Raw genomic sequence first — 12,170 nt, 5'->3', positions numbered from 1 at the left:
CGCGGTAGGATCCACGAGTTACATTTTACAGCAAGCACTCATTACACTATGAAATTGGACAAATATGCATGTACTTGATATGTGGAATGTGGTTTTATATATATTTTCGTGTTATGTGTATTTTAAATTTATTTCAATAACATTTGAGAAGTGGCTGAATATTAAATTTTCGACTCGGGTATTTCTAGCACTCATCGGTGCTTTAAAATAATTCCATGAATTAACGGAGTTATCAAAATCTACTATATCTGTAACTAGCTGTGCCCCACGGCTTTACCCGCATTGCTCCTCTCCTGTTAGTCTTAGCGTGATGATAATATAATATAGCCTTCTTCGATAAATGGGCTATCTAACACCGATATTGTCCAGAAACTACACTTGGTCTTCCATTTCCAAAAAAAATAGAATCATACTCATTTAAAATTCAAAAAGGTTTCATTAAAAAGGTTTCACCAACAAGGTTACACAAAAAAGGTTTTACAAAAAAGGTTACATTTTTTAATCAAGTCTCCTGTTCATCATCAGCGACTTGCACATTGAATCTGGAAGAAGCTTGAGGTCGAATCTCTTCAGGTTCGTCGACGGATGGTATGCGGTAGCCCATGAGTGCCATTCCATAGTTACCAAGCCCCGTATCCCAGAATACTATCTGAAAATTGTTGTGGAATATTAGAAAAACATTAATTGAATCATGCAAATCATCAACCCATTATGTTACCACTGCTAGGTCACGGTCCTCCCGTGAACATTTATTCCCATGTGAATTCCTTTTAACTGTGCGTTCGAATATGCGAGTAGATTATAATATTATCTAGGCTATCATATTATAAAATGCGATAGTGTGTTAGTCGCCCATAAGTTATCGCAATAATAAGGGCATTGTTATGTTTTGCCGGTATTTTATAAGGTGCCGAAGTTTTCGTTGTCTTTCTATCACGTCACAATGGAGCGATTTTATGATATGATTTTTGCAGCTGAAATGGAAAGCCTTTATGTACAATATAGACATCACCTGATCATCAATAAGATACCGCACATAGTATATCTCGTTGAACTTCTCAAAGCCGAGTTCCTCCGCGATCTGCTGGCCCCGGCCCGTGCTGAACAGGCCTGATATCGCTGGCACGCTCGCGCTTGTGCTCAGGTTGATAGCTGCTTTTAGCATTTCTTTCGCTATACCTGTGAGGGTGTGGTTATAATAATTTGTATAAATTAATGTTAAGATGTTCGCAGCAAAAATTCAAACAGCTACAGCAACTTATGGATGCTCAAAATTGCAAATTACAAACAAACCTTCCTCAATAAATGAGCTACCTAACACCGAAAGTATTTTTCAAATCGGACCAGTTGTTCCTGAGATGAGCGCGTTCAAACAAACAAACAAACTCTTCAGCTTTATAATATTAGTATAGATTATTTCCCTGTTATCTTATTGATTTGATTTACTTAATATGATCATTATATTTTGTATGAAATAATGCGCTGCTTATTTCTTTGTGACAATTTTGATTACCTCTGCATATGATTATTTAATATAAAGTGTTGTGAATAACAAATACATACATCGTTTTACATTTAACAGTTACAAAATACCAAAGCGATTTGAAATAAAAAAAAACAATATTGTTATATAAATAAAACGCGAATCAATCCTCATTTTTCAAAACAAGCCCAGCATTCTATGACAATTGTTATCCACAATACTTACCCCTATGCCGATATCTCGCCTTAAGTGCCAGTACGTATATCTTGAAGTACCTCCTTACTCCCAGTTTGTCAAATACATTGACTGGTTTCTCCACTTCCCTATTGAAAGTTACCACAGTCGAGTACAGAGGGTTATATGTGATCTTCACACGGCTGAATGTTCGGGAGAACGCCTCTGTAATATATACAGGGGAATGACATTATAATTTTCAACTTGGCTTTAAGTGATTTTTGGAAGTATTGCACTAATATTAGTGGTAAGTTCGTCGGCTAAATGTATGGGTGAATGCTTGTGCAATGCGTACAGGGGAATGAAATTATAATTTTCGACACTAAAATATTATTAAAATCAAGTTCAACAAGTCAATCAATTAAGAACTCATGTTTAGATAGTGGTTTTACTTTTATAGATTCCCGACGGGGGAGTAACTTAAGAATAACTTAAAGAAATTCGTTTGTACTTCATAATTACAGAGAACTACGAGTTTTATAGGGCCTTAAGTTTTTGTTTAACTTGAATCACTTCAAAAATAGCCCACTTTAAACGAAACGAAGCACATTAAAATTGGTCGACAATTTTATTTTTCTACGAGACCAACTCACGGCATTTGATCTTTTTATTAATACTGAATTCCTGAAGCCCCTCAAACATCTTCCCCGCGTTTCATTTACAAATATTTGGCCAAACAAAATATTTATACGCGAAAACATCAAAGTTATTACGTCACAGATAAAATATGCTAAACAAAGGCGGTTCCAAAGCTAGGTTTCAAATAACTAAGCTAATATAATATACAAGCCCACCTTACGTTTTGGCTGGTCGGCGACAGTGTAGATCTACCCTAATATAGACTCATAGCGGGACTACTTGGAATCCAATTTACGTACGAAATGTGTGGTCTTAATACGAGAAACGGCGGTTAAATATGAGAATATTTTTCAGTTTCAATACACTTAATTATTACATCTTATCCTATTATTAATTGGATTATCCACACCTCTTTTATAATTGGATTGTCCACTCATCGTATTTTATATTTTTATTTATGTAACAACCGCTGCTTCGAACGCAAACAAAACTACAGGCACAAACTAAAATTCCCTGTAAAAAACAGGAATATTTTTTTAAGGTTTTTAAAATAATATTAATAGAGTGAGAGTTTACCAGTAGGCAACACCCGTAACCCAGTTACAGTAGTCTATGGGCGGCGCACTTAGCTTATCACCAGGCAAGGCGTCGGCTCGTTTGCCTTCTTATACCATAAAAAAATAGAGTGCATTGCAATAAAAATCAAAATTATGATATTATACTTTACCCTGTTTTAACTTTCTAGAATCTATTGGTTTCAATATTAATTCGTTACGACTTACGTAAATAAACAGAATAATACAAATTATGCGTACAGGTATGTTTATTATAACCTAGACATTCTTTTCATAAGTGTACGTTTTAAAAATGGTACAAAATGCAACAATTTTAATCCAACCCCGCTACCTCTCCCACCGAACACCACAACACAAACTCCTTAAGCTGAATCGGAATTCTTTTTACGGGTGCTGTAAAAATTTAGGCTCGAAGCATTCAAGGAATCCACTCCCTAATGTAACGGCCACCGATACAGGAAAATCGAGTTTTATTCAAATCGATACGATACCGATAGATACGCAAATAGATTTCAAATAGCTAACCGAGTGCCGTGTTTTTGATCGTATCCCCGCGGTTTGTTATTGTTCGAGCTGAATCGTTTTGAAAAAACACCACGTATTTTTTTCATAGCTTATGTTGTGAAAGTTTGGAGGGGAGAAAATAGAATTGAATCATTGTAATAAAATTATAATTATATTTTTAGTAAAAAATATCGTTAATGTTATCTTATTTCGGTTTTTGCCTTTAGCTTCATAGTGCAAGTGATGTCTACAGATGTTTGAACTAGACCACGGGCATATCCGCACATTACTTAAAATGTATGCAATCGATTTTATATCAAATATCATCGTAATCTATTTGAACTATCTTTAATAAGTATTTGAGCCTTTTTTCTAAGTCTGCACTGTTTTTGATTAACAAAGGATGGCTTCACACTTTTCAATGTAAAAACTTTCCCCAAAACATTACAAATTGCTCTTAAATCTATTATTACTCTACTACTATAATTATTGTTTGAAGAATTGTAATTTTCTACAATTTCATATCCTTAAATTCATATTGTATGATTTTCCTTATTATGTGTTATGTTTTATTTGCAATGAATATTTAGCACAACTAGCTGCGCTTCGCGGTTTCACCCACGTGGCTCTGCTCCTGTTGGTTTTAGCGTAATGATATAAAGCCTTTCTCGATAAATGGACTATCTAGCAGAGATCTTGTTCAACCTTTGTCGAAAGCGGACGTGTTTCGGAACTTTTTTAAAAATTAGTTAAATTTTGGATACGAATTTAACCCTTATCTTAATTTCGCAATAAGTTCTGCATTGGTGTGTAGTATCGCGAATTCAATTTGCAAATAAATTTCCCGCGCTCGCGACTCGACGCGCTGTGCTTGCGGAGGAAGGCTCCTCCTCACCTCGAGTAAACGAGAGGGGCTACCGCTGTGTCAAAAAATTATTCGTCGTACCTACTCGCACCTTCACTCTGCGTAAGCATCATCGTTGCGCCGTTGCAAGTGAGTCATCGTACCAGTATCAATAATTCTACATTACTACATTTTTATAATAATGCAATGTTCGGACAGCCAAATCCGGCCGTCGATTACGCCTGGCTCGCGTTCTAACATCAACGTTGCTAAGCGTGGTAATGCTGAGCAACGCGCGAATAAGGATGCGAATACTTGCGGATCGTCTTGTATATCGCGCTCGGACTTGCGTAGTATTATAAAAGAAGAGCTACGTATGTCTGTCACTAATTGCATTGCGGACTTTAAGAGTGATATAAATAACCAGTTATGCGAAATGAAAGATGATATTCGAAATTTTCACGAATCGATTTCTTTTATGAATAGTCACTTCGAAAATTTAAATGCCGAAATAAAGTCATACAAAATTGATATCGAACGTATAAAGAAAGAAAATGAATTATTAAAAAGCGAGCTCTCAACCATCTCCGCGCGATGCATCCAGCTGGACCAACTCATGCGATCGTCAAATTTAGAAGTTCAATGTGTACCCGAGCATAAGTCCGAAAACCTGATTACAGTAGTAAAACAACTAAGCAAAGTAGTGGCATGCCCCATAAACGATACAGACATATCTTACTGTAGTAGAATCGCTAAGAAAGACCCTAAAAGCTTGAGGCCCCGTGCTATTCTGGTTCGGCTGAGCAGTCCCCGTCTTCGTGATGCATTTCTAGCAGCCACCGTAAAATACAACAAGCAAAACCCTGACAATAAATTGAACTCCAGTCTTTTGGGTCTTGGTGAAAATAAAAAGTCGGCTGTATACGTCACCGAAAATTTATCCCCCGAGAACAAGGCTCTTCATGCTGCAGCTCGCCTCAAAGCCAGGGAATTGAATTATAAACACGTATGGGTGCGCAGCGGCCGCATATATATGCGTAAAACCGATACGTCAGAATATATCCATGTTCGTAGCGCAGGAACTCTAGATAGTCTGTGTAATCAGTAATTGTATGTATTGTAACTGGTTGTTTATTCTTTTTTAAATTAATCATTTGTTTATGACTGTTTATTCTGTTTAAATTCTCGTCCCTAAATGTATACTTTCAAAACGTTAGAGGCTTGCGCACTAAAACATTAGATTTGTATAGAAACGTTTTATGCTGTGATTATGATGTTATTGTACTATGTGAAACTTGGCTAAACCACACAATACTTGACTCGGAATTATTTGACGATCGCTATGTGGCATATAGACGTGACCGAGAAACTAGTTTATATCACAAAAATAAATCAGGTGGTGGCGTTCTGATTGCCATATCTAAGCGCTTCCAGTCTCGTAGATTAACTCAGCTTGAGAGCGGTTGCGAAGATCTATGGGTTGAACTTGATTTGTATAGAAATCGAGACTGTTCCAATAAGTTATGCATATGTGCTGTGTATATACCTCCCCCCGTTCAAAAACATATCCTTGAGCATTTTATTGACAACACTAATCGTATTTTAGAATCTCGCGACAGTACACTAATAATTGGTGATTTTAATCTGAGTTCGGTACTATGGCCTAATGATAAAAACATCACATCTCATCATTGTTCTCTACCTGGTCCACTCGGGCAGACATTAATCGATTTTGCAGCTTTAAATAATTTAAAACAATATAATACAGTATTGAATCACCAAGGTAAAATTCTGGACCTAATTCTATCGACAGAGACCGTTGAGTATATGCAGGAAAGCAAGTATGTGCTTAGCAGCAATATTGACCAATACCATCCGCCCCTGGAGTTTGTTTTGTCTTGTTACAGTAGTCCAAGTCTTCCTTCCCAAACTCCTGGTGATAAATATAACTTCCACAAAGCAGATTTTGATAAAATTATATGCGAACTCAACTCTATATCTTGGACTAATGAATTCGCAGATCTAACGAACGTAAACGATATGGTAAATATTTTTTATAAAATAATAAGAAGTGTCATCGTGAAACACGTACCTTTAAGTAAGACCAAACATAAAAAATATCCCTGTTGGTACAGCAGAGAACTTATAAAATTGCTTAATGAAAAATATAAAATACGAAAAAGATTTATTAAGTACAGAAACCCTTTGGATGAGCTTTCTTTTTTGCTACTGAAAAAGCGTTGTGCATCATTAATCGAATCTTGTTATAAGAACTATATAAAGCACATTGAGGATTCCTTATCAAAAAATCCAAAATTATTTTGGACACATATGAAAAACAAGCGCCAGAATAAAAGTACCTATCCTTCTTCAATGTATCTAGGTGACAGGCAGGCCTCTAATGGTTCTGACATCTCCAATCTCTTTGCATCCTTTTTCGCATCTGTCTATAAATCGCCTTCTACCACTTCATTACACTATCATGATTCCAATTTACAATGTTCTTCATTAGTCAATACTCTAGCTGAATTGTCTTTTTCGGAAAGTGACGTACGTATTGGCCTAAAAAAGTTAGACCGTAATAAAGGAGCCGGGTCCGATGGTTTACCTTCTTTATTTGCAATTGAATGTCATGTCGCCCTTTCCTTACCCCTCTCAATGATATTCAATAAGTCAATAGCTTCTGGTATCTTTCCTAGTGCATGGAAAGAGTCTAGGGTTGTTCCCATTCCCAAATGTGGTAACTCAACATCTGTGACGGACTATAGGCCAGTTTCTATACTACCTGTCTTTGGCAAATTGTTCGAGATTTTGATAAGACCAAAAATAACGTGGCACATAAAACAATTGATTTCACACCAACAGTTTGGTTTCCACAAAGCTCGATCCACGACAACGAACCTCACGTCGTTTGCGACCTTTTTGACGGATTCAGTAGACGCTAATATCCCTGTTGACACCATATATACTGATATAAGCAAAGCTTTTGATACCGTGGACCACAAGGCTCTAATTCACAAACTTTCTTCTTTTGGTATCACAGGAAACTTGCTGAATTGGTTTTCCTCGTACTTAAACGGTCGGATTTCGAGGGTGGTTGTTGCCGGATATTCGTCTCAACCTTTTCCAAACCTATCAGGCGTTCCCCAGGGATCGGTTTTGGGACCAATCCTGTTTAATATTTTTATAAACGATGTCGTACCACTTTTTAAATACAGTAAATGTTTTCTATACGCTGATGACCTCAAACTCGCAAAACAAATAAATAATAAAGACGATGCTCTTTATTTACAAGCTGACTTAAATCGCTTGGTGGACTGGTGTTTGACAAACGGTTTAGCTCTGAACATAGATAAGTGTAAGTATATACGTTTTTCGCGAAGTACACTCAGTAACACACAGACATACACTATAAATAATAAGATATTGGAAGAGGTAACCACTATTAAAGATCTCGGAGTTGTTTTTGATAATAAAATTAAATTTAACACCCATATCGACACTGTTGCAAATAAAGCCTTTCAAATGCTAGGCTTTGTAATCAGAAACACAAAAGAATTCAGGAAACCACAAACTAAGATCAAACTTTTTTCGGCTCTAGTTCGACCCGGTCTTGAATATTGCTCTCAAGTCTGGTCACCGCATTATGAGGTACATATTAAGCGTCTAGAGAAAATCCAAAAACGTTTCCTGTGGCACCTAACGTATCAATGCAATAAAGTAAAATTGTTAACGACGTATGAAAATCAATTAAAACACTTTAATCTCCATCGTTTATCGGACAGGAGACAGTTATTGGACATGAGCTTTTTGTACAAATTAGTTAATGGTTTGTTGGACTGCCCGTTTCTTATTGAGAGAATAAATATTAACGCACCTTCGAGGTTGCCCCGTGTAGATAAATACGCCCCTTTTTCGACCAAAATGTCTAAAACCAACCTGGGTCAGAATGCCACAATGAATAGGCTATTAAAACAATATAACAAGTTGTCAAAAGATCGTGCAATAGACATAGACATATTCTCAGACAGTCTTCCAAAATTCAAAAATAATGTTGTTGCTTCATTTGTTTCATGATTAACATCATTGTCTCGGTTAAGTTTTGTGTGTTTACTATTGATTTTTTTTTATGATTTACCCTATTTACATTGTCATATACATTATTTACACTGTTAATAATTGGTTTTTTAAGTGTAGTTGAAATTTACGTTTTATTGTTTAGACTAATGGATTAATGTACATATTAGTCAGATTATAATTACCTACCTGCTTACTGTATTAAATGTGCCTATTTATTTCGCTGTGATATTAATTTTTTAAATGTGGATTAAGCTAAGTTATATTTTATATTCCCTACTGATTTAAATGTTTATATTTTAATGAATTTTATTTTTAATGTAGTCTGCAGTTGTATTAAAATTAAAAATGTATTTTTTTTTAACTAAGATTTATTTTGTTAATAATCAAAATAGTCATTTAGTCATTTTAATAAATTGTATATTTTTCTTTTTTTTTGTCCGTTAACAAGCCGTGGCAACTTATAAGTAAAACAACACTTAGCTATATATATTTGTATCTTTTATATCTGTTATTTTATTGGTGTATGTTTTGTAAGTGGCCCTGAATAAAAAAAAAAAAAAAAAAAAAAAAAAAAAAGAAAGAATTTTTCAAATCGGACCAGTAGTTCCTGAGATTAGCGCGTTCAAACAAACTCTTCAGCTTTATTATATTACTATAGATATATTAAACTAACGTTTCTCCTGTATCCTCATGATCATTACACCAACCAGCTGGTCCGTGCCTTCCTTCACCGCTGCTATGGACATCTTGTCTTTCATCCAAACACGAGCATGGTGAATAAACTCATCTGTACCTTCCTTATCATCAGCTATCTTCACCGATCTGTAGGTGATCTGAAATGCGCTGAATGTGGGTTATGTTATTGTATGATGAACGTTGCAGGCAGGGTAATGTTAAAATTGTATGGAGAATGTTGCAAGAATGCAGGGTAATGTAAAAATTGTATGGAGAATATTGCGATTAGGTAGGGTAATGTTAAAATTGTATGGAGAATTTTGCAAGAAGGCTGATGTTAGGTTGTTTTAAAATTGTATGGAGAACGTATGAGGAATAATGTTTAAAATATTTATGAGGCAGGGTATGATAAATTCTATGAAAAATTTAGTAGTGCTATGATTTCGACTTAGTTTGTAGAATAATGTGTAAATGTTCCCTATGGTTTAACCGTTGTTAGTGGTTAAGAATTATACAGTCATACCTAAGTATTTCTACGATCCGTCTATAACGTTTTCATCTATGAATGGTAGGAATTTAGAAGAATTCTGATATAGAACAAAAAATGACGAAAAATTATTGCGAAAAAAAATTTTGTACATTTTGATTTTGATAATAGGTTAATTTCATATGAATTTCTGGTTAATAATATAATGAATAAATAACATTTAAAAACCTGTCTTTAATTCTAAATGTAACAATAGCTCAGATAAATTTTCAATTTTCAATTATGCAACAGAACCTTCCTTCTACACTAATTACAACGCAACAAAATATTTTATTGCTATTCCAATACCCATCATTACCCCTCAACACCCATTCCAATCTTGCTTATCTTCTTAAAAAGTCTCTCAATGAACATTAGCAAGACGTCTAAATTGCGTCAGCCTACTCAAGACTGCTCGTGCTCACATCACGCTATAAGCATTAAAGCACCCACTTAAGAGCAGGTGCGAATATATTTGATAAGCCAACACGTAACATATAAAACATAATTTTTTATGGAGTCAAGTGGAAATCACCTTCTTCCGATTTATTGTTTTGTTAATGTTGATGTTGTATTTAATTTGTGTTTTGGCATGTTATTGTAATTGTAAATTTGTATGATGCAACGGACATTTGATGACCAAGAAATTTAAAATAACTACAAACTGTCCAATACCGTAAGAAAGAAAAAAAATTTACACCTCACAATGGTCCCTTTATCACAAAAATAAACAATTATAGTCCACAACAAAAAGGCAAGGCCCTCTTTAATCAAAAATAGATTAAATTATTACAGTATTATGTTATTTATTCCAAATAAAATCACGTTATTTCTACAATTTTACAAGCAGGCAAACCACTTTGTCCGGAATTTTAGAAAATCTATTTTACTGATGTTTTTGACTCAAAGCGTCTCAATTAACCAAATTAACGTTTCAATGGTCAATCCATTTTTTCTCTTAACCCTTTGATTAAACATTTTACAATGAAATTGGAGATTTTTTAAGGCTAATGGGTTTGAAGTTGAATACCTTTAAATTTAAAAACAATCTATGATTACTTAATATGTCGTGTTAAATACTTGTTACAAAATAACTTTGGACATTTAAAAAAAAAATCATGTTTTTCCAAAGATAATAATTTATTGAATAGATTCTCCAATTGACTTTATTAATATTACAGTTAAAACATGGTTAAAACTTTATTTTGTAACAACGCGTTTTGCCTGGCTAGAACTAGTTGCAACTACATATATTTTTCTTACAATTACAAACAACTAAAAAGCGGATTTTTCGCCGTAATATATACCGTTATTAAACAAACAATATTATTCACACTACCTCTTCAGTCAAATAGTGTTTCTTCAGCAGCCTCACAGCATCCTCATATCTTCTATCTTGTAAGTCTTCAAAGCGTATACCACAAGGCACTCTGCCCCAAATCGATGGAGCTTTTATACGTTCCTCCAAAGCCTTCATCTTTTCCACCTCAGCTTCTGCACTTCTGGCCATTTTTTAATCTGTAACTGAAACCACAGATAACTAAATATACTACGTCTTATTTTAGATACAACTTTGATATAGATTATACTATGCAAATTTGTTGTTATATGAACACGAGAGATGATTCTCCAATAATGTAGTTTGCGAAAATAAATTATGTTTATAAAATCTAATCGAACTATTTAGGAATTTAAATGCGAAATTGTTGCAATAACTAATAAAATGCTTTGACATTGTTGTATTTGTTGATTTAATAATTTCTTTCGATATTGACACTTCTTGAAATTTATTTGTTTATTTATTTATTTATAACATAATAATATTATGATCAAACAAATATAATTCCCAAAATTATATATTTAGAGACCAATATTTAAAATCAAACAATAAACTACCCTACTACTAACCTTTGAATCAGTTCAATACCTAAGCTAATTATTTTCTCCATAGCATTTACAATGTAGAAAAACCATACCTACAACATTGAAAAGTACCTACTCCAAGATTTGATCAGCTACATAAGGGGCCTGAATTTACCTTCCCTTGACCTTTCCAACTTGATTATCTCCTGCCAATAACATAGGAACGTCGACTCAACTAATAAACTCTGCCAAATATTACTTGTGTATATTGTCATAATAATTGTATATGAATGGCGTTTGTCATATCGCGTTAATTGAATTGTCAATATTATATAAATAAGCACAAATAAGTTATCGATAGGCTGTCTATGGTATTACTTAATTATATAGAAACTGTTTGAGAGCGTAAGGGCGCGTTCCCACCGGGTCGTGACGACAGATAATCGTGTAGTTTTAAGTGTCGTGGCTTATATGTTTAAATGGAGGTGTTCACATTTAGAACGACACAATTTACTGTCGTCTACGACAGTTTTTGCAGTGACGACACTTTGTCGTGACAGTGGGAACGGCAAGCACGACAGTCGTAAAACGATAAAAAAATTGTGGACGGCAACTCTATGTAGACGAACACGTGTTTTCCCTTCCCTCTCACACCCGCGCGCCCCTCGCGTCTGTACTCGGTTTGCTTTTCCCAACCCAAGCGAACGTAGAGGCGACTAGATTTGTAGCTTGCTGATGATGCGAGCGATCTGAGCGATCCAATGGGAACAGCCTAGATACGACAGTCGCTAAATGATAAAAAATGTT

The 12,170-nt window shown here is 34.7% G+C and overlaps 1 protein-coding gene across 1 annotated transcript; it reads right to left on the bottom strand.

Annotated features, from left to right (window-relative positions):
- Positions 1–367: 367 nt before the first annotated feature.
- LOC149898601 (uncharacterized) lies at positions 368–11,059 on the bottom strand. Its single transcript, XM_090115219.1, has 5 exons — positions 10,840–11,059; positions 8,973–9,132; positions 1,709–1,882; positions 1,013–1,179; positions 368–649 (listed from the first exon to the last, which is right to left on the bottom strand). Exons 1-5 carry the CDS (start codon positions 11,008–11,010, stop codon positions 503–505), a joined length of 819 nt encoding a protein of 272 aa, XP_089971345.1. The 5' UTR covers positions 11,011–11,059; the 3' UTR covers positions 368–502.
- Between the last annotated feature and the right edge of the window lie 1,111 nt (positions 11,060–12,170).

The sequence above is a fragment of the Colias eurytheme genome, chromosome 22 (assembly GCF_061535395.1).
Source record: "Colias eurytheme isolate Ceu_HAF_F1 chromosome 22, ilColEury1 Martin Lab GWU primary, whole genome shotgun sequence".
In the NCBI taxonomy this organism is placed as follows: domain Eukaryota; kingdom Metazoa; phylum Arthropoda; class Insecta; order Lepidoptera; family Pieridae; genus Colias; species Colias eurytheme.
The sequence above is the reverse complement of the archived record's forward strand: the minus strand, read 5'-3'. Positions and strand labels throughout refer to the sequence as shown.

Coding starts and splice junctions, on each gene's coding strand:
- LOC149898601 (XM_090115219.1), bottom strand. CDS start 11,010: ATGGCCAGAAGTGCAGAAGCTGAGGTGGAAAAGATGAAGGCTTTGGAG. Junction 9,133..10,839: donor AACACTATTTGACTGAAGAG/GTAGTGTGAATA, acceptor AGCGCATTTCAG/ATCACCTACAGATCGGTGAA. Junction 1,180..1,708: donor GGCGAGATATCGGCATAGGG/GTAAGTATTGTG, acceptor ACACCCTCACAG/GTATAGCGAAAGAAATGCTA.